This window comes from Marmota monax, unplaced genomic scaffold, assembly GCF_021218885.2.
Source record: "Marmota monax isolate L192 unplaced genomic scaffold, Marmota_monax_Labrador192_F-V1.1 WCK01_AAM20220418_F8-fsc00102, whole genome shotgun sequence".
Lineage (NCBI taxonomy): Eukaryota > Metazoa > Chordata > Mammalia > Rodentia > Sciuridae > Marmota > Marmota monax.
In genome coordinates this window covers 5,595,381-5,616,225 of record NW_026692494.1, presented here as the reverse complement: position 1 = coordinate 5,616,225, position 20,845 = coordinate 5,595,381, and the positions used below count along the sequence as shown (strand labels likewise).

The window sequence follows — 20,845 nt, the reverse complement described above, 5'->3', positions numbered from 1 at the left end:
CTGTCTAGGATCAGAGTGGCTCAGCCAGTGGGCGCTGGGCTGTGTTTACTGTGGTGACCCCTGATCCAGAGGCTCTCAAATGGGACTGATTCTGCCCCCAGTGGACCCTGGGCCACCTCTTGGGACATGTTTGGCTGTCACAACTGGGTAGCTCCTGGCCTGGAGGGGAGGAGGCAGGGACTGTTGCCCTGCACCCTCAGGGCCCAGGACGCCACCCAGAAGGACCTGGCCTGCCCACAGCCCTGGGGCCTGCTCTGGGGACTCCCCCAGGGACACTAAGAAGGCTGGGGTGAGGCCCAGGCCGGAGCCCGCCCGTGTGCACAGGCTCTGAGGTGCACTCCACCTCCTACCAGGGGCACCAGAGACGCCCGCAGGGTCCAGCCACGTGGCTGGGGCCTGCCTGGTCCCAGGCAGGGATGGGGTGGCTGTGGCTAAGCATGTGGCATCACTAGGTCACATCGGAGACCCATCTGGTCCTGTGCTCTCTCCCCTGGATTTGACCAAGCGGAGGCCCAGGTGCGGTGGAGCCAGGAAGGAACAGAGGCCCTGGTCCTCTGCCCACGTGGGCTGCCCCCTGCTCCCAGCCCCTGCTGCCTGAGGACGCATTGGAGTGGCACAGAGGTGTGGCCTTCAGGGCAGGAGCCCCTCCCAGTGACAGCCTCCTCTCACTGGGCAGTGCTGAGGACCAGGTATCCAGGAAGCCGCCGCCCGACCCCCAGGGCCTCACTGTGGCCTCTTCCTGTCCACCAGGCCAGCAGCACGGCCACTGCAGACATTGCACAATGACAGAGGCTCCAAGACCGTCACCCCTCCCCACATTTTTTTTAGTACCAGGGATTGAACTTAGGGGCCCGTGCCCACTGAGCCCCAGCCCCAACCCTATTTTGTATTTTATTTAGAGACAGGGTCTCACTGGGGTGCTGAGTGCCTGGCTTTACTGAGGCTGGCTTTGAACTCGTGATCCTCCTGCCTCAGCCTCCCGAGCTGCTGGGATGACAGGTGTGTCCCACAGCACCCAGCCCCACATTTTTTCACATGTGACAGTTTCAGGGCACCTTAGGAAGCCGAGGCAGGAGAGCTGCATGAGCCAGGCCAGCCTGGGCACCTCAATGAGACCCTGTCTCAGAATACAATAAAGGGGGCCGGGGTGGGCTCCGTGGTAGGGTGCCTGCCCTGCATGTGCAAAGCCCTGGTTCCAGCCCCAGCCCCCCAGAAAGAAGGGAGAGGGCCCGAGGGCTGGGGTATGGTAGAGGGCTGGCCTGGCATGCACAGGCCCCAGGGCTGGTCGGTGCAGACCACAACGCCAGCCCAGCTGTCACCCCTGTGGGACCTGGCCGAGCTTCTGCCTCGCCCAGTCGGCAGGTGAGTGGGGGACAGCCCAGTGCCTGCAGGGCCTTCCAGCAGCCCTTCCTCCGCTGCCCAGAGGGTCCCATGAGACTTGAGTGCCCCAATGCATCTGTTTATTTGAGAAACCCCTTGGGGACAAGATGCCCACGGCTGCTGTCCCACCCTAGACCCTCCTCTGCTGGGAAACGGCAGCACACCCAGCAGCCAGGGTGCCCGTGTCCTCCGCGCCCAGGTGGGAGGATGGTCTCAGAGCAGGGTGGGGCGAGGGCAGTGCCATGGGATTCAGGGACCTCCTGGTACGTGGGCTGCTGGCACAGTGGCCTCCCAGGCTTGGGGACATGTCCTGTGGCTCCCTGAGCTCCGGGGTCAGGCAGGACAGTGTCAGCAGCACTGCTCAGCTGAGCGCCTCCCAGACCGGGGAGGACAGAGTCCCTGTGGCTGGGGCCGCGCTGGGTCAGCAGGGAAGGGCCACAGAGGCCAAGGCCAGGGGGTGTGGCTGGGGGCGGAGCTGGGCCAGGTGAGGAGTCCTTTGGTCATGCCCCAGCACAGCCTCCAAGGGAAACGGGGTGTCCCTGGGTTTGGTCCTGTGGCCCTGTGGGGGTGGCACAAAGGGTTTCTCTAGAAAGTTCTCAGGCACCTGAAAAAAAGGCCACTTCCTGCCCCCAGGCAGTCAGTGGAGACATCCAGGGGGGCCACTCCTGGGCTGGTGGCAGTGGAAGGGACATCCTGGGGTCACTAGCTACTAGTTGGAAGAACACCTTTAAGAACATCTTAAGCCAGGTAGTGGCCACGGCCGCCACCTTGGTGACTCAAGAGGCTGGGGCAGGAGATGGCGAAGGCCAGCTTGGGAGACCCCGCAAGACCCTGTGTCTCAACACAAAGCGGGGGGGGGGGCGGCTCAGGGTGACTGCTCGGGTGACACCCCCTGGGTTCAACCCCTGGTGCCCCTCCCAAAAGACCTTGAGGGCAGGACCCTGAGACCTGCAGCACTCAGGCCTGGGCCCCGCAGCACCAGGACACTCGGCCGGACGCGGGCAGGTGCGTGGGCACAGGAAGCCCCACACAGGGCCGGCCTGGCCCAGTCGTCCCCTCTGGGAAAGGGCTGGGGGCTCCGTGGGCACAGTGCAGAGCCCTGGCTCTGAGGCCGGGAGAGGCTGAGACGGAGCCGGCCTCCCTCCTGGCCGGGACTAGCCTGAAGGCCACGGTAGGGCAGGGCGGGGCTGGGGGCAGTTCTGAGAAGGGCCAGGAGGTGGGCTGCAGTGGGCGGCCCCACCACCTGGCAGGAGGACGAGGTCCACAAACACAGTGGGTTTTCCCGGTTGCTAAGAAACAAAATCCCGGAGTCCAGGTTCAGCCTCCTCTTGACAGAGGAGGAGACTGAGGCCAGGGAAGAGGACGTGTCCTGGCCAGCCCCCAGAGGTGCGAAGCCCCCAGGATGCTCAGCTGCAGGGACAGACGCCATGGAGTCAAAGATGCCCTCCTGTAGGCCCCGGAGGCTGGTGGTGGCCCGGGCTCTTAGCGGCACATCCGTGCGGTCATGTCTTTCTGTGGAGAGAGACGGGACGTCAGACCCGCAGACGCCCACGAGGACAGGCCAAGCGGCAGGGCAGAGCAGGGAGCCAGCTGGTGAGGATGAGATCGGCGGCACAGGAGGACTCTGGCACCCTGGACGGCGGGCACAGGAGTCCCGGAGCGCGCCCAGGCAAAGCCCGAGCCCCGCTGCCCCCAGCCAGCAGCAGGAGGGCGGGGCTGGCACCGGGCGGGCGCGGGGCTCTGGGCCTGACCTGGACCTGCTGGGCGCCCCACCCTGGGGTGCCCGCCAGAAGGCTCTCTGTGGCAGAAGGAACCCAGAGCAGGGACGGTGCAGCGGCCCCAAGTGTGGGCCCTCTGCTGTTCGGTGGGCTGTCTGGCAGGGAACGGTGCCCACGTCCCCAGAAGCCCAGCAGCACCACAGCCCTGTGACCCCCTTCAAGGCCTTCCTGCTGGAGCTGGTCCCTGTCACCACATCATGGGTTTGGGCCCCAAACTAAAGAAGGGACATCACTCTCCTTACCCAGGTTGGTCCAGCCTGGGCAGCACACAGCCCTCCTCAGCCTCCACGAGCCGGAGAATGGGGCGGGGCCGGGCCGGCACGGGGCGGACCCTCACGCCTCCCTCTGGCTCCTGTGGTGGTGGCATCGGCTGGTGGCTTCTGAGCCTCTTGGCCAGGGCTGTGGGCACAGGCTGCCCAGAGCCTTCCGAGGCCGAGCCCAGGCCCCTCTGCACGGCCCCCACAGCCCCGCGGCCTCTCACCAGCGGCTCCAGCTCCTTGGTGTCGATGAGGCCGAACTCGGTGACGAAGTAGTAGAAGTGCTTGTAGCAGGTGTTGACGTGGGCCTCGGAGCCCATCTGCGCGATGCGGTCGAAATGGTGGATGTACACGTGCACGAAGACGCGGAACAGGCGCGACAGGATCTTCCGCGCCACCTGCAGGAAGCTCTTGGGGAACGGCGTGCCTGGCAGGTGGGGGATAGGGCGAGGACGCTGCAGGCCGAGGGTGCCCTCCACCGGAGCCACCCGGCCTGGACTCGCGAGGCGCACGGCAGCCGAGACCTGCCCCGGGCCCCACAGCCTGCTTCCTGGGCACCAGGACGTTGTTGCCCGCAGCTAAGAGTGGAGGCCGCCGGGGAGGCACCTGGGCTGTGCCCAGGAAGGAGCCCCTTTCCCCAGAACGAGGGCAGCGGCCTGAGCCTGGCTGGCCCCACCCGGTGGTCTCACTGGGGCTGCCTCTGACCCCAGGAAGCTCCCTCGGAAGCCCCCACTGCTACGCCCACCACGGCTCCCTCCCCTCGTCCCAGAGGACTCTGTCCATGAACCACCCAAACCCAGACCACAGGATGCAGAGGTGAGACAGGCGCCCTGGGCTGGACACAGGTCAGCCTGGGGCCACTCATCCCAGCAGGGCCACTGAGCATCGCCGTGGCCAGGGAGAGAGAGACAACATGGCCAGCTGCGGAGTGCCACAGCGTCCAGCCCGCACGTCCACGGCCGTGCTGGGAGCTGACCGGGGGTGCCCACTGGCCACACCCCGAGCCTTGTTTACTTGATTGGGAGTCAGGGTCTCCCACGTTACTCAGGGCTCACTAAGTAGCCCAGGCTGGCTTTGCACTGCCATCTTCCTGCCTTGGCCTCCTGCTTCAGCCTCCCCAGCTCGAGGGCCATGGGTGTGGCCTTCACACCTGGCAAAACACACACCCACAAGCTGAAGAGCGTCGGCAGGTGGACAGCACTGTGCTTTCTGGGTCCTGGGGTCACTGAATAGAGCACACAGACGTCCCATGTCAGAATTCTCAGTTTGTGCACCTAGCCTCGGTGGGAAAAGGGACTCTGTGGGACTAGAGTCACCGAGGGTCACCACAGGGTCCTCTGGAGAGGAGGCAGGGAGTTGGGGTCCGAGGGCCTGGAAGACACTGTGCTGCTGGCTCTGGAGCTGGAGGAGAGGACGAAGACGTTCCCTGGGCCTCAGGAGGCCGCCACAGCCCCTGGGTCTACCCTGGCAGGCCCGACCTCTGCGCCCAGAGCGGCGAGAGGGCGCACAAGTGTGTGGCGAGATACCTGCGTGGCGCGAGTTGCCGTGGCCCCTGGACCCCAGGCGCCTCTGCAGCCACTTCTGAACCCACTGTCCGAGCCTCGTTTCTGGTGAGAAGCCCTGGGGCGGAAGCCACGAGGGCGGGTCTTCCCCTTTGGAAGCAGAGAGGAGTTTGGTGGTGGGCAGTGGCCTCTGGCAGGCTGGGGGGGCCCACTCAGAGGGCCCGCTGGGGAGCGGGGATGGCGGGCACAGAAGGGCCAGGCAGGAGGGATGCCTCCACCCGCCAGGAGGAGGCTGGGCTGGGGCTCGGGAGGCCGTGCCGGCTCCTTTCAGGTGCACATGGCTGCAGAGGCTCCGACAGGAGGGAGGAGAGCCGTCCCTCACCTGGTGGGGCGCAGAGGCAGAGAGAAGCGGGGACCAAGCAGCGGCCAGCCCAGGCAGGCAGGAGGACACTGTGGGCCCCTGTCCCCTCCCATTGCACAGTCCCACCTGCTGGTCACCCCAGGAGGCTGAGGCCACAGCGCCTCTCCTGCAGCAGCCGACCCTGTCCTTGCTGGTCCCTGCAGGGTCTCCTCAGGTGCCCCAACTGTCACGGGCCCCCAGGGCCGCTCTCTCCTGGGCTCTTTTCGGTGCTGGATGAACCAGGGCCTCACGCAGGCCAGCAGAGCCCCACCACCAGGGGCACCCCCCCTCCCTGCTCTTGTGGGACATGTGGCCCACGTGTCCCCAGGGCCAGCCCAGTGCTGTGTGAACTCGAGGGCTCTGCCTGGCCACGCTGTGCCCAGCCAGGAACTTTCCGAAATCAGACCAGAGAGGTGAAGTTGTGCAGCTCTGTGACCTCTACAAACCCCGGTCTGCACACGTGCAGGCGGGGAGCAGGATGCGGAGCACAGCCCGGTCAGCCCAGGGCTGAGCTGGCCCGGCCCTCTGCCTGCCTGGCCCCGCGCGGGGCCCTGGCGGCCGGGGACTCACCGACGTTGGTGGGGAAGACGTCCTCGTTGTTGATCTGCACCTCCACCCAGTCCATCAGCTGGTCCATGTACCTGGGGGCGGACAGCGCCGTGGGCCTACGGAACCGCTGCTCATCCTGCCAGCGGTACTCGTACTTGGGCCCCCCCGACATGACGGGGCAGGACTGCTCCGTGCAGCCGTCGCTGATGGTGCCGTAGATGAGGTTGATGCGGTTGAAGAAGTCCACCACGTGCACGGCCACCCAGTCGTTGAGCTCCTCGCCCGGGGGCAGCTGCACGGCCAGCCGCAGGTCTAGCCCCGCGTTCAGTGACGCCTGGGCCCTCTTGTGCAGCTCGAAGCGCTGGGTGCCTGGCTCAAACTTGCGCTTGGGCCGGAAGGTCTTGTCCTTGTTGAAGACTTGCTTCAGGAAGGGGCTGGACATGGTGGCAGAACCACCGTCTTGGGACGCAGCCAAGGACAGGCGGACAGTCCACGAGGCAGGCCGACAGAGGCCCAGGGAGGCCACCCAGCCCACGGCTCCTCCTCTGGATCTGAAACACAGTGGACAGAGGGCTCAGGATGGTGGGGCCATGGCGGCTCCTGCCATCTGCACGGTGGCACGGAGCGTGATGCAGCTGCACCAACTGGGGCCTGCTACTCAGGGACAGGTGGCCCCGTGGCTACGTGGCACAGCGGGGCCACCCCAGAGGAGGGGACACTGAGAGGCAGGGCCTGTGGTGCCCGGGGTAGCTGGATCCTTCGCTGGGCCCGGAGGGCCAGACCCACCGTGCCCAGAGGCTGCCTGTGAGGACAAGCTGAGGTCTCCGGTGGTGGCCATCATAGGAGCTGCCACATGGGACCCCCAACCTTCACTGGTGATCTTTTATTTTTGGTCCAAGGGACTAAATCCAGAGGTGCTTCATCTCTGAGCCACACCCCAGCTCTTTTTATTTTTCTTATTCTTGTTTTAAAAACAGTGTTAGTTGTAGATGACAAATTCCTCCATCAGTTCAGTCTGTCCTGTGGCCAGTCTCTCCCACGGAGCTGCGACCCAGCCCCCGTTCTATTTTCTTGGGAGACGGGGTCTTGCTAAGCTGCTGAGGTCACAGGTGTGCACAGGTTCTGACAAAGGGTCACTGAGGACAGGAGAAAGCCGAATCCTGGGAGGAGGTGACCCTGAGCCAGCTGGGTGGTCCTGAATCCAGTGGTCAGTTGTGGGAACGGCTCTGAATGACCACGCCTTCCAGTCCTGAAGCACGAGGCTCTGACCAATCCCTACACTTCGTGGTGACTTGGGTGGGTCTCCGGGTGTAGGTGTCACCCCCGGGGACTGAGCTGCACTCACCTGCTCCTCTGTAACCTGCCCCTGACCTCGTCTGAGTGGCTTGTCCTCAATAAAAGGGTTCAGCACGTGCTCTCTCTCTCTCTCTCTCCACAGACCCCTAAGGTCAGAGGAACCGTCACAGGACCCAGAGAAAAAAGTATCTCTGTCTCTGTGTGTTCTTTCATGGAGCCCAGTTCCCCTGGGTGACCCTGAGTGTACAGTAGTGGGGTGTGACAGTCAGTGTCCTGGTAAGACGACACAGTGGGGACGCCATGTGAAAAAGGCCACAGCCCAGGACACCAAGGACCATGTGCCGTGGAGGGGCCTGGACGACCCTGCCTGGACCCCTGGACGTAGTCCCTAAGCTCCTGCTGCAGTCACTGGACGGGAGTCACGCTACTCCAGGGTGACCTCAAACCAACTAAGTCACATCTTCAAAGATGGCACTTCCAAATGGTGTTCCACTGCGAGGCTCCAGGCGGACATGAACTGGGGACCTTACACATCTGAATACAGAGACCTCCAGGAGCCGGGCACCGCTGCCACCTCACCCCATCTCCGGGGAGGCCAAGGCCGGAAGATGGCATTGCTGAGGCCAGCCTCAGCAACTGAGACCCGGTTCCAAAATAAAGCATGGAAAGGGCTGGGGCACGGCTCAGTGGGTGTCCTCGTCACATCTGCTGGGAGGCTGCTCCATACCCGCCACACACAGAGAGCCAGCGGCCCTGCCGACAGCGCAGGGCAAGGACCCTCACCCAACAGTCGGGGGAAGTCACAGAGGTCAGAACTGTGAGTTGGGGCATGGTTGAGGACTGTCCAGGCCTAGCATCACCACACGTCCTCACGAGAGGACGCAGGAGGGCCCGGGTCGGAGAGCCTGGAGGTGGCCCGGGTCCGGCCCAGCGAGGCCTGCGTCAGCTCCCGGCCACAGCTGCGGGGAAGAGCATGCCGTTTTCAGCCAGAGCCGGTGACTTCTGGTGTCAACAGGAAACCCAGAGACAAGCGGCCACCGCTTAAAGCAGGGCAGAGTCACCATGTGGTCACGGCTGCATCACCCAGGTCCCGGGCAAACGCAGCCCAGGTGCAGGCCCTCTGGTCCCCTTTGGGGCTGTGGGTGCAGGGAGGTGGACGTGGGACAGCAGGGGCTGAGCAGCCCCGGGAGGGAAGGCTGGCTGCAGCCTCAGGCCCCGGAAAGGGGACGAGCCAGCTGCACTCTTGGTAGGACGGCGGGTGTCAGGGTGAGTGTAACCAGAGAGCACAAGTGTGGCAGGGCCCACTGGGACATGGTGCAGCCACCATGGCAAGAGGTGGCAGGACCCACGTGACCAACAACTGCAGTGCTGGGGACAGAGGCTGAAGACTCCTGCTACACAAAGCCGTGCACATCCTGCTCACGCGCCCAGGCCACATAGCCAGGAGGAGCCAGGCATCCACCAAGAGACCGAGGACAGACGTGACATGTCATCCACCCGGAGCGTCCTCGGCCAGGGCAGGAACACGCTGGCATAGCGGCAGCATGGATGAACCTGAGGTCCCGGTTCTGAGAGCCAGACACGCAAGGTCACAGCGTGTGTCCCGTGACAGGAGACTCCAGGACAGGAGTCCCAGAGACGGGACATGGACCGCAGGTGCAGGGGTGGGAGGGGCGGGGCTTGCTTCTGGTGGGATGGAATGTTCTGGAACCCAACTCCGAGGATGCATTAAATCGCTGACTTGCACACTTTACACAGCAAGGTGCACGCACTCAGCCACAGCCTCAGCAAGGCCATCACCGGGCGCCGGCCTCTGCTACAGCTCCTCCTGGGCTCAGCACTGGCCGGGCTCCGGCCGCACAGCCACGACAAGTGCACTGGACGAGGTGTAGGCTGACCACCGACACAGGGGACATGCATGGGGACGTGGCTCCCAGGCTGTACCAGGGCAGGGAGGACCCCGCCTTGTCGCCCTGCCTGCAGTGCCTGGGCCTCGCCTCAGGGCTCCCTGCCACCTGGACTGACCTGACCAGGGCGTCACACCTCACATTGTTTTTTGTGGTGCTGGGGGTTGAGCCCAGGGCCTTGTGCGTGCGAGGCCGGCCTCGACCAGCCCTGCGCTATCCCCAGCCCTCTCTGTCCCCAGCCTCACTTCGCGTCTTCCTGGGAGAAATGCACGTCCATTTACACACAGGTAAACTGGCCTCCCCTCAGCACTGTGCGCCCTGGGCTGGACGTCCTGGGCTCTGTGGGGTGTTGAGCAGCATCCCTGGCCTCCACCAGTCATGAAGACCACCAGTGTCCCCAGACGTGACCCAGAGTCGCCCGGCAGCAGCATCACTGAGTGAGCCCAGGTCAGAAGGAGGCGGACCCACCAGCACCCCAAGCACACGCGCAGGTGGACAGCCTAGAGCAGGATGCGGCCGTGCAGGCAAAGATGCTGCGCCAGCCCAGCAGCCACCTCCAGGGCCTGGGCTCCTCGCTGGGTCCCTGGGCCCCGCTGCGGCTCCCCACGAGCCAGCAGCAAGCACGGATTTTCCGGGTGGGAACAGGCCCCTTGCCTGCTCTTCTCTGCCCAGCGCCTAGCAGGGCTGACCTGGCAGGCCACCTTACAGGGTCCCTGTGAAGCTCTGACTCCCCAGGCCACCTGGGCCCTGGTGTCTGGCGTCTCTCCTGGTGGCGCGGCCACCCGGGCCGCACTCAGCGGGGGCTGAGGAGGCAGGGCCCCTGCAGGCCCTCACCTGCACCACCACTGCCCTCGCTGCTCCCTGTCACTCGGGGAGGAGACCCCCCCAGGGCAGCAGGGCAAGGAAGCTCCAGGCCCCCCGTGATCCCGGTGCCCTGGCCACCAGGGCTCCAGCAGAGGCTTGCCCACAGGCCTCACCCCGACCTCCAGACGCCGGGCCCTGCTCACCCCTAAGTTCCTCCTTCACCAGGCACACAGTCCCAAGGCTGACAGAAGCCACAGCACAGACACTCAGCCTGCGCGGCCGGCGCCTCTTCAGGGCGCGTCCAGAACAGCGCTGGCGTTCCTTCCAACACTGTCACCTGGACAGGGCGGGAGGAGCCCAGAACAGTGCAGGAGCAGGGCCCACCACAGAGGCCCGGATGGCCTTCCAGGGCCTTCAGAGCCGTGATGTGGCCGCATACTGACCAGGCTCTGGGCTGACCGGCAGCTTCGGAGGAGACGTCCCTGGACTGGGGCTGGGGTCAGGGAAGGCGAGCAACCCTGTGTCTCTGCTCAGGCCGGACTCCCTCCAGAGGCCTGCCCCCCTCTCCAGCCCTCACATCCGTCCACCCAAGCCCGCCAGGACTGTTCTAGAAGCTGGGGGGTGGAAGGCTGGCTTCCGCCTCCTCAGAGCCTGGACAGCAGCATCTTTGGGGGTGAAATGTCGTCCTGCAAACCCTTGGGCAGACGCCCGTCAAAGCCACCGCGTCCTATCAGGGACACCCATTCCACGGCCCAGGGGTGCCGCTCTAGGAAGGCCACAGCCGGCTGCACAAGGCCAGGCTGGGCGCGTGATGGCTCCTCCCGCTCCCCAGGGCCGTCCCTGCTTCCGGGGTCCTTTTCTCTGACCTTCTAGTGTACTTCCAACCCTTCTCAGAATTGGGTGGCGATGTCTCTGGATTTTCCTCGTTTTCCCACAAACGGATGAGACAGCAATGACCTTCGGAAGCTTCTAGAAGAATGAAAGGTAAGATGACAAATTCCTCTGCCTCAAACACACAGCCTTTTTCCTATCTTAATAAAAACAAAATATAACATAGTTCCTCTAAGTCAACTAACTGCTGTGACCCCTCCCCGGCTGAGGTGCGGCCCACAGTTGCCCATTTCCTTCCGGCGGTTTCCACATCCTGCCACCACTGTGGGGGGTGAGGCCCAAGTTTAGAGGTTTGTTCTGTATTTTCTTGATCAGTGTGCAACACTGGCCTCTGGCCTGGCAACCCTACTATTTGGCCGATGATGTTTGAAGCCTCGACTCTGCCCTGTGAACAAAGGTAGCCCCAGTGCTGCCTTCCAGTCTACCTTAGTCCTTTTTCTGGGCTCAGTGGGGCCCTTGGCTGGCACGCTCCAGGCCTGGGTTCTACCCCAGCAAAACAAGAAAAAGAGAAAACAAATGAAGCAGCTCCCGTGGTGGGTGCGTCCTGGGGGCGCACTCAACCCTCTGGATGATCTTTTCTTTTGGCTTAAAATAGATAGAATTGACAAATTAGAATAAATAAATGAATTTTTTTTGCTGATTTTCTTTTTTTTTTTTTTTGTCTTTTTTTGGAACCGCGGGTCGAACCCAGGGCTTTGCGATGCAAGGCGGACGCTTTGCCGCGGAGCTCCACCCCAGCCGCACACACTGTGTGGAAAATCCAACCCTTCTACCCGATCATCCAGTAGTGTAGTTACGGCCACCACCCCATGGCAGAGCACCCGTGTCCCCAGAGGGACCGTCCCACAGCAGCCATCCCAGCCCCCACTGCAGGCCGCATCCAGGTCTGTGAAAGACTTGTTCAGCCCTAAACCTGGAGCTATGGCCGGGCCCAACTCCCCAGCAGGCCTCTGCAGACGTCACAGGCCGGGACAAGTTAAGACTACGTCCTGCTGGAGGAAGTGGCTGGTGTCTCTGCAGGGAGGAGGGACTCAGGAGGCAGCATAGCCAGGGATGGCTAGAGCCCCAGACGCTGGAGAGCAGGAAGGGCCTGTGGCTGTGTGTGGCGTGGACTGGCCTCACTCCTGCGGCCCTGCCAGCACAGGAAGCGAGCTGGCGACCCTGCTTGGTCATCCCACACCCCATGGAGCTGTCCCACCTTGATGCACCTCAGGGGCCAAGGAGGGTGTATGCTCCAGAAGACCATCTGTCCAGGGAGCTGCCAATGCCCTCGGTGCCCGGGCTCATGGGAGGGCCAGGGCCGGCCTCGACTCAGCCTGAGGGCTAGTGATTGGAGGCCACAGCTCTCACTTGTTCCCCACAACCACAGGCCTCCTAGGGCAGCTCTGCCGTGTCTGGGACGTCTGTGCTGCCACAATGGAGGGCCCCGGTGTAGAGTGGGGGCAGGCCAGGGCACTGCAGGACCCCGCAGCCCCAGCCCGCCACCCTGGCGCCCAGGGAGCCCCTCCTGCGAGCACCGAGGCCAGGCCTGGACACAGGGCTTTGCGTCTCCCTCTCCAGCAGGCAGCTCCCGGGCCCACCAGCGCTGCTGGTCTGGCTAGAGGGGCAGCAGGATCCCTGTGGCTTTGGCCCCGGGCAGTGCCTCCCATCTGCTCACCGTGATCGAGGGCTGGGCAGGGAGGAGCCTCCCGCACCAGGGCGTCCGGGGGCAAGCGCAGCAGGGACACTCTTACTGCCGCTCGGGGACCTCTGGGGACTCCAGTTTTACTTCTCTTTGGCTTCAGGGACCTGAACCCAGGCTCTGGTGCAACAGGAGGTGCCCGTGGGAGGGTCTTAATTCTTACTTTTGGGTGGCTGCACCCGAGACCTTTTGCTGTCTTTTTCTTAACTGCAGTTTTAGGGGTCGAATCTGGGGGTGCTCTATCACCCCCAGCCCTTTTATTTTGAGACAGGTCTGAGTTGCCCAGACTGGCCTCGAACTTGAGATTCTCCTGCCCCAGTCTCCAAGTAGCTGGGATGGCAGGCCTGCACACCCTGCTGGGCTTAGCTCTTAACTTTTTTTTTCAGTTTTTAATACTTATCGATGGACGGCATGCTTTTATGTTATTTACTTTTACGTGGGGCTGAGGGTGGAACCCAGGGCCTCACCTGTGCCAGGCGAGCGCCCTTCCACTGAGCCACTGCCCAGCCTTGGCCTTTACTTATTAATAACTCATTATTTAATATAACGGTGGTTAATTAAAAGTGCCATTTATATTACTGAACTCACCTAACACAGGTTGGGAGCCAGAGGAAACCCCTAGGAGCCTGGCCGTCCCCTGCAGGGCAGGACTCCTGCCGCTCTGCAGGTCAGGAATGAGGCAGTGCCACTCTCTCTTGGTGCTATTTTCATGTGCGTCACTACCGAGCCTCATCCAGCCTTTGCGTGTTTTTCTGAGATGAGGTCTTCCTGCCTCCAAGTCACCTTCCGCGCACCCTCCCGAGCGGCTGCATCACAGGTGGGCCCCTGACCAGGCCGCGCTGCTCTCGAGGGCAGACAAGGTCTGAGGTCTGGGTTCAGCCTGGACCCTTAGATCCAAATCTGGCCCACTTTCTTCCCGGCCAGGTCCCTTGGCACTGTGGACGTGGGGTGGGCTCATTCTGTGGTGGGCACCCCGGGCCCTGCAGGGCGCTGCACAATACCCTTGGTCCCCCATTCCAGCCAGGAGCTGCCCCAGTTTTGACAACCACACGTCCCAGACGTGGTCAGAAGTCCCTGACAGCAGCACTGACTTGGTGGGACCCTCCGTATGAGGGGAGCAGCCCACCCTCTGCTGCAGGAGGCACCCCCAGAGCTGCTCAATGCCTGCCCGCCCCGCCCTGCCCACTTCCCTGGGGCCCAGGCCTGGGCAGCCCCTGCCTGGATGCTCCTGAAACTAGCACCCCCAGCCCAGGCAGGGGTGACTCACTGCCTGGACTTCAAGGGCCCTTGGGCCCTGTTCCCACCAGGACACCCCAGCTCACCCCGCCTTCACCCGCAGTGGGCAGGATCCCTGTGTGGTCCCTCCCTTTCCATCCAGCTCCGCCTGGTGTGAGCTCAGGGCCAGAAACACTTGTGCCCCCGACACTTGTGTGAGCACAGTGGCCGTCGGCCCTGCCCTTCAAAATAGAATGCAATGGCTGGGCACACAGCTCAGGGGGCAGAGGGCCCGGCTCACATGCACAAGGCCCGGGGTTCAATCCCCAGCACCTCGAAAAGCAAAAACCCAAACCGCAAAACCAACGGGCCGCGCCCGAGCTCTGCCCCAGAGCCACGGAAGACAGCAAGAGAACAGGAAGAAAAGGGCTGGACGCGTGGCCAGCACCAAGCCCAGCACCAAGCCCAGCACCAAGCCCAGCCCTGCTGCGGGAGGGAAAAGGGAACAGGGACAGGCAGCAGTGGCCCAGGAGACAGAGGCCTGGGGTCTGAACTGGACCTGGGGAGGACTCCTGCCCAGAATCCATTCCTGAAGTCCACGGCCTTTTCTGGTTAAGGCACTGGAACTCCAGAACACCCCAGGAGAAGGACCCCCCTGAAGCGGGGGTGTGGGGGGTGTGTGTAGGGGGTGTGTGTAGGGGGTGTGTGGGGTGGTGCCTTGAACTTCCCTGGGTAAGCCCCGGCCCTAGGCCACAGGGGACTCCCCGGCCATCTGATAGGGAGCCTGGCCAAGCCTGTCCTGACAGAAGAGCAGGCGGACTTTCCAGGGAAGGTGGGGCCTGGGCGGGGGTGTCACACAGACAGGCCGCATTCCAGGGGCTCTGGGGCGCTGAGCCACACCCCCAACCCTATTTACATTTAAGACAGGGTCTCCTTAAATTGCTTAGGGATTCATTAAGGTGCTGAGGCTGCTCTGAACTCACAGTCCCTTTGCTGCAGCCTCCGCGGCCTCTGTGGTGGCTGGGATTGGAGGCCTGCGCCCGCGGCAGTCCACACGTTCAGGAACTGCAAGGCCACTTTTGCTCCTGAGAGAGGAGAGTAACACTGCCCCTGGGGCTGCTGTCAGCAGGGCAGGGGCCAGGCAGGGGCCAAGCAGGGGCCCGAGCTCCCCATGCGCCCCGAGAGCAGCACACCACCAAGGGGAGAGCTGGGCCCGGGAGGGCCAGGCCAGGGGCGCAGCCCAGCGCTGCAGGCAGCGAGGGGCCCCAGGGCTCTGCAGAGGCTGCAGCACTGCCCAGGAGTGTGCTTGGGAGTGTGCCCCACGCTGGGTAGGGAGGCTGCCTGAGGACACTGTGACACCAGCAGTCCCTCGACCACCGCTGTGACAAATGCACCGCTCTAGTGTGGGATGTCGGGGAGCATCTGTGGGGACAGGGGACCATGGGATCTTTATGTGCCTCATGTTCAATTGTGCCATACTTAACGCCCAGGGGAGCGGCACACGTGCTGTGGGCCTAGCTGCCAGGGGCGCAGGGAAGGGCTCCCCGGAGCCCAGGAACTCGAGACCAGCCTGAGCAGCACTGAAAGGCCCCGGCTTAAGACCATGAACCACGGACAACGAATGAAGCTCCCCTGGCCTGGGCTAGTCTCTGCTTCAGCCCCCAGCACCACACACACTCCAAAATAGGAAAGAAAAGTGAAGTAACAAAGTGGTAGCTAGCTGGGTGGTGGCACACACCCGGAGGCCAGTGACTCACAGGCTGAGGCAGGAAGACGGCAAGTTCAGAGTCAGACGCAGCCACCACGAGGGGCCCTGGCTCAAAATGGGAGGGCATATAGACGGGACGGGCTCAGTGTGGAGCGCCCTGGCTCCAGCCCCCAGCATCAAAAATAGATGAATCAATAAAGATGAAATAAGATAAAATAAAAAGGCCATGCCACAGGCCTCACCTGAGGAGGATACGCCCTCCATGTAGCCCTTGGGAAAAAGGGGACACAGGGCAGGGGACAGGGACAGGAAATACTGGACTTCTGCTTTGTTTCCACTCAGACAACGTGATGAGTGGATTCTAACAACAAAGTCCAGACGGGGGGTCACAACCTGTCCCCAGAGTTCTCCCTGGGCCTCTGATGGCTGCTCCTCTGCCCAGGCCAGGGCTCTCCTGCCCTCTGCCACCTCCTGAACTCGGACAACACCAAACGACCCACAAAGGCGCCTCTGCGTCCCCCACACTAAGGGGAAGGCGGTGAACAGGCAAGTGGCCCTGGCTGTCGCCCCAGCTCCTCAGGAGGCCGAGGCTGGAGGATCCTGAGGTCCAGGCCAGCCCAGGCCACTCAGTGAGACCATTTCAAAGTAACGTTAACAAAAAGGTCTGGGGATGAGCTCAGTGGTACAGTGCCCTGGGCTCCGTTCCAGGGAGACCCCGGAGCAGAAGGGGACGGCTCTCATCTCACAGGCCAACAGTGACTGTCCTTGGCTGTCGCTGAGGGACAGCCGGGACTTCAGGGCGGCCTCAATAGTGTTTCTTCTGTAAAAGGAGGCTACTAAGAAATGCCCCAGGAAGGACGGTGACAGCTGGCCAGGACACTGTCCCCAACCTGGCATAAAAAGACTGAGCCTTGAGTGTTGGCTGGGATCGAGCCAAGGTTCCACCACTGAGCCACACCCCCAGAACTCTTTCCCTTCTTATTTTTATTTTTTAAATTATTTGTTTCTTTTTGGTCCTGGGGATTGAACTTGGGCACTCCACCACTGAGCCACACTCCTGCCCTGTTTTGTATTTTATTCAGAGACAGAGTCTCACTGAGCTGCTCGGCGCCTCGCTGATGCTGAGGCTGGCTTTGACCTTGCGATCCTCGGGCCTCAGCCTCCCGAGCCGCTGGGGTTCCGGCGTGCACCACCGCGCCCGGCTTCTCTCTTTATTTTGAGACAGTCTCACTGAGTTGCCGAGGCTGGACACGAACTTGGGATCCTCTGCCTTCAGCCTGTCCAGGGGCTGGGACCACAGGCGTGGCCACCGCACCGGCTTCCAGGCCTTTTTATAAAGACCGTGGACACTTAGAACAAATTCAAGCCCCAGAGCGCAGGTCAGGGGCGGCCGCTAAGCCGCTGGGGCAGTCGGTCCAGCGGGAGGAGAGCGGCTGGCAACTACGGCTTGATCCGCCGCCGCCGCGCTGCCTCCCGCCGCCCGCCTTCGCCCCCCCAGCACCGGCTCCCGCCGCCCGCCTTCGCCCCCCCAGCACCGGCTCCCGCCGCCCGATTTCAGCCGCCAGGACCGGGATCCCGCCGCCCGCCTTCGCCCCTCCAGCACCGGCTCCCGCCGCCCGATTTCAGCCGCCAGGACCGGGATCCCGCCGCCCGCCTTCGCCCCTCCAGCACCGGCTCCCGCCGCCCGATTTCAGCCGCCAGGACCGGGATCCCGCCGCCCGCCTTCGCCCCTCCAGCACCGGCTCCCGCCGCCCGATTTCAGCCGCCAGGACCGGGATCCCGCCGCCCGCCTTCGCCCCCCCCAGCACCGGCTCCCGCCGCCCGATTTCAGCCGCCAGGACCCACCTGGTCGCCTCACGTCCGCCCGGCACTTCCAGCTCCCGCCTCCCCTCAGTCTCTGGCCGCCACAGCTTGACCGCCGATCGCGGAGGGACACGCGGCGGAGGGACACATTGAAGGCCCCGCCCCGGCCGCACCCGCGGAGCCGGACCTACTTCCCCTACAGGCCCGGCCCCGGATGGAGGTGCTGCGCCACTGCCCCGGAAAGGAGGCGCGGGTACTGACCGACAGCCGGGCGGGCCGGACCGCGTTCCTGTTGCCTAGCAACCACCATTGGCTGGAGCCTGGTTGGAGGCCTGTGGGAGGAGCTTATGTGGTAGTTGTAACGCGGGGCGGGGCCTCAGTCAAGGCCAGGCCAAGAGGAGCTGGCTTCCGGGGTTGGCGCATGCGTGAGATCCTGTCTGTGGGGGGGCTCCAACACGGGGGTGGATCCTTCTCTGTGATTGGCGTTTCGTAGGCGGGGCCTGAGAAGGGACAGGTGCCAGACTTTGCCAGTTGAGGCCAGGGGTGGGGCCTTTCGCGGGGGCGGGGCTTCTCTGGGGGCGGGTTTGCGCCGTTGGTTGGTGCGCGGCGGGAGGGCGTGGCACGGAGGCGCCGTTGGTTGGTGCACTGCAGAAGGGCGTGGCGTGGGGGCGCCGTCGGTTGGCCGGCGGCGGGCGGGGCGGGCCATGGCCCTGCTGTTGTACCTGGGCATGACCGCGGCGCTGGCCCGCGGCTGCCTGCACTGCCACGATAACTTCTCGGAGAAGTTCTCCTTCTATCGCCACCACGTAAACCTCAAGTCCTGGTGGGTGGGCGACATCCCCGTTTCTGGGGCTCTGCTCACGGACTGGAGCGAAGACACGATGAGGGAACTGCATTTGGCCATCCCGGCGGAGATCAGTGAGCGCGGAGCCCAGCGTGGGGTCGGCTAGGAGGGATCCCCGGGCCGGGCCGCTCACCTGCCTCCTCCTCTCGTCCGCAGCCCGGGATAAGCTGAACCATGTGGCGGAAGCCGTGTACCAGAGGATGGATCAGCTGTACCAGGGGAAGATGTACTTCCCGGGTAAGGGGCAGGAAACAGGCAAGGCCAGCCCACCGCACCCACCGCCTGAGCCTGACCTCCCTTCTCTGCCTGCCCCATCAGGGTATTTCCCCAATGAGCTGCGGAGCATCTTCCGGGACCAGGTGCACCTCATCCAGAACGCAATCATTGAAAGTGAGTCTAGAGGAGGGTTCAGCCGTGGGCATGCTGCCTGGGCTTCTGAGGAGGCCAGGACAGGTTGTCAGAGTGCCAGAGGGCCCCAGCTCCTCCAGGGCTGAGCGCTGCTGGAGAGCAGGATTCAAAGCTGGCAGCTGGCCTGCGGCAAAGGGGAAGTTGGACAGCTGTCATAGTGGGCCTCTCACCTCAGGGTCACAGAGTGCTTGATGGGTAGATGCCCTGGCACCTCCTGAACTAGTTCGTTGGATGGGACCCCCCACCCCCCCACCCCGGTCTTAGACACACATTCCTGAAACCCAGGTGTGCCTGTGCTCCAGGTGGCCAGGGATGAGCCCTGAGTCTCTGGGCAAGCTGGGCCTGGTTAGCACATGCTGTCCTGTTCTCCCACAGGCCGCATTGATTGTCAGCGTCACTGTGGTAAGCGAGCCTGGGTCCTGGCTGAGTGGAGCAGGATGGTGGCTCAGGCTGGGAGACCCAGGGGAGCCTGCGGCCGTCTCCTGTGTTGCAGGCATCTTCCAGTATGAGACCATCTCCTGCAATAACTGCACAGACTCACATGTCGTCTGCTTTGGCTACAACTGCGAGTAGGGCCCTTCTATCCATGGGATCCTGGGCTCATCACCAGGGCAGGGCAGGGCCTGGGGCTTGGGGGCATGCCACCTCCAAGGCCCATGTCCCCGCAGGTCTTCAGCACAGTGGGAGACAGCCGTGCGTGGTCTTCTCAGTTACATGTGAGTCAGGGGTCTCTGGGCTCAGGGAGGGGACACCGTTCAAGGACACTTAATCCCCTGACTCCAAACCGGCTGTCGTTGTAGAAATAATTGGCACAAGTAAGTCCCTCCTCAAACCCAACTCTGTGTTGTCAGAGGCAGTATGCCTGTGCGAGTGCCCTGGGGGTGAGTATGTGGGGGCAGCACCTTCATCCTTCCAGGGCCTCTGAGCTCAGCTGGAGTTCAGGGCAGAGCTGTGGCCAGAGCCCCCGTGCTGGCCTGAGGGCCATGGGCACAGCTTTAGCCCCAGAGCAGGGGTCTAGTGAGAGCCCTGCCATGTCTTTCAGACAGGACACCAACATGAGGTAAGGCTGCCCTGGACTTTTAGGGGGAATGGGCACAGTGGGCTCCTCTGGGCTGGGGGGCAGGTGTGCACCATGGGAAGGGCTCTCTCTGCACCTGGGATATGCCGGACCTGCTCTGCTACCACCCAAGTGGTCATTTCATGAACAAATGACTTCCTTCATCTCCTCGCCTGGGACATGCAGAACCACTCCAGCCTTGTGAGTGACTGGGGAGGGAGGTGGCATGAAGCAGGCAGCCACTGGGGAGAGGGGTGCACCTCAACATAGAGCCCCACTTAAGGCCACCCCACCTGGCACTCTGAATAGGCAGGCCTCATCCATGCACCGGGACCAAGTTTCCCAGCTGGCCGTCCAGGCAGGGAGGGAGGCCCGGGGCGGGGGAAGAAGGCTGAGGCCATTTGTTCCCTGCAGCCTGATATCACCAAGCTTCACGTGCCTGGAACCACAGCACCTGGCCAACTTGACCTTGGAAAGTGCCTCGGAGTGTCTGACCCAGCACTGAGGGCCACCACCTTGCCCCCAGCTGCAGTGGGGCAAAGGACTCAGCTGGACTGTCTCATTGTGCCTCTGACGCAGGCTTGCTGCTGCCTCGGGTCCCCCCAACCCCAGAGAGCCCAGGCTGGGCCAGGGTTGGGGGAAGGGAAGGGGGATGGGTTGGTGTGTAGCACCAGCCCCTGGGCAGGGTCTCAGAGCTATTTGACAGGAGGATTAAAGTTCCCTGACATTTCTCATCCAAGAACAGTTCTTGCCTGGCAGGAGCCATTCAGAGGGCTTCTGGCCTCGTGTCCATGGAGCCAGTGTCAGGTCCAGCGATTCCCAACAGCCCACCCTCCGCTCCTGAACACCCGTGGGCAGGCTCACAGGAAGGCACACCAGGGAAGCCATGGGTTCCTTCTGAGAGCATAAGATGGGGCTACATTGGGGGAGAGCCAGGCCAGCTTTCCTTGCCCTGGGGCTCTGGCCACAGCTCTGCCCCGAACTCCAGCTGAGCTCAGAGTCCCTGGAAGGATGAAGGTGCTGCCCCCACATACCCACCCCCACCCCCAGGGCACTCACACAGGCACACTGCCTCTGACAACAGATGCACGTGGGCCACTGTGGTCCCTGCTGCACCACTTCTCAGTGGGGAGTAGGCAGGCTCCGACTGCCCCTCCCTGGGAAGGGCAGGCTGCAGCAGGCGGAGGCGGTGGGCACGCACACCGCAGCTGCACAAGGCTGGCGGTGGGCACACTCCTTTCTTGGGGTGGCTTCATGGCTGCCTTTAGCCATCTGCAGCTCCTTTGCTCTGCACCCAGGTGTGGCTGGCCCCGTGCGCACGTGCCCCCAGGTGTGCTGGTGCTGTGCGCAGGCAGGGCCTGCAAG

At 63.3% G+C, this 20,845-nt stretch overlaps 2 protein-coding genes across 15 annotated transcripts; one reads left to right on the top strand and one right to left on the bottom strand.

Moving 5' to 3' along the window:
• Positions 1 to 1,443: 1,443 nt before the first annotated feature.
• Positions 1,444 to 17,340, bottom strand: Mob3a (MOB kinase activator 3A). 14 transcript variants are annotated; one of them, XM_046444254.2, is made up of 7 exons: positions 17,214 to 17,340; positions 10,740 to 10,842; positions 5,888 to 6,417; positions 4,582 to 5,067; positions 3,640 to 3,842; positions 3,401 to 3,510; positions 1,444 to 2,892 (listed from the first exon to the last, which is right to left on the bottom strand). In XM_046444254.2, the coding sequence occupies exons 3-7, from the start codon at positions 6,306 to 6,308 to the stop codon at positions 2,883 to 2,885; spliced, it is 1,230 nt and encodes a 409-aa protein (XP_046300210.1). In that variant the 5' UTR covers positions 6,309 to 6,417; positions 10,740 to 10,842; positions 17,214 to 17,340; the 3' UTR covers positions 1,444 to 2,882. The 14 variants fall into 14 exon arrangements, with proteins under 14 accessions (XP_046300210.1, XP_046300211.1, XP_058435220.1 ...); XM_046444255.2 differs by having other exon boundaries at positions 10,740 to 10,839; positions 17,214 to 17,323; XM_058579237.1 differs by lacking the exon at positions 17,214 to 17,340 and adding an exon at positions 13,229 to 13,562.
• Positions 17,341 to 17,795: 455 nt separating this feature from the next.
• Izumo4 (IZUMO family member 4) lies at positions 17,796 to 20,214 on the top strand. The gene is made up of 10 exons (XM_058579239.1): positions 17,796 to 18,089; positions 18,172 to 18,252; positions 18,334 to 18,405; positions 18,799 to 18,825; positions 18,917 to 18,992; positions 19,092 to 19,139; positions 19,224 to 19,238; positions 19,466 to 19,483; positions 19,628 to 19,681; positions 19,895 to 20,214. The coding sequence occupies exons 1-10, from the start codon at positions 17,876 to 17,878 to the stop codon at positions 19,983 to 19,985; spliced, it is 696 nt and encodes a 231-aa protein (XP_058435222.1). The 5' UTR covers positions 17,796 to 17,875; the 3' UTR covers positions 19,986 to 20,214.
• Positions 20,215 to 20,845: the final 631 nt, after the last annotated feature.

Excerpts from the sequence above, each read along its gene's own strand:
- Izumo4 (XM_058579239.1), top strand. The coding sequence starts at position 17,876 with ATGGCCCTGCTGTTGTACCTGGGCATGACCGCGGCGCTGGCCCGCGGC. Across the intron at positions 18,253-18,333 it reads GGGGAAGATGTACTTCCCGG|GGTATTTCCCCAATGAGCTG; the intron begins GTAAGGGGCAGG and ends CTGCCCCATCAG. Across the intron at positions 18,993-19,091 it reads TGCTTTGGCTACAACTGCGA|GTCTTCAGCACAGTGGGAGA; the intron begins GTAGGGCCCTTC and ends ATGTCCCCGCAG.
- Mob3a (XM_046444248.2), bottom strand. The coding sequence starts at position 13,178 with ATGAGGCTCGGTAGTGACGCACATGAAAATAGCACCAAGAGAGAGTGG. Across the intron at positions 6,418-10,739 it reads GGTTGGAAGTACACTAGAAG|ATCCAGAGGAGGAGCCGTGG; the intron begins GTCAGAGAAAAG and ends ACTGTGTTTCAG. Across the intron at positions 3,843-4,581 it reads CGACGCTCTTCAGCTTGTGG|GCACGCCGTTCCCCAAGAGC; the intron begins GTGTGTGTTTTG and ends CCCACCTGCCAG.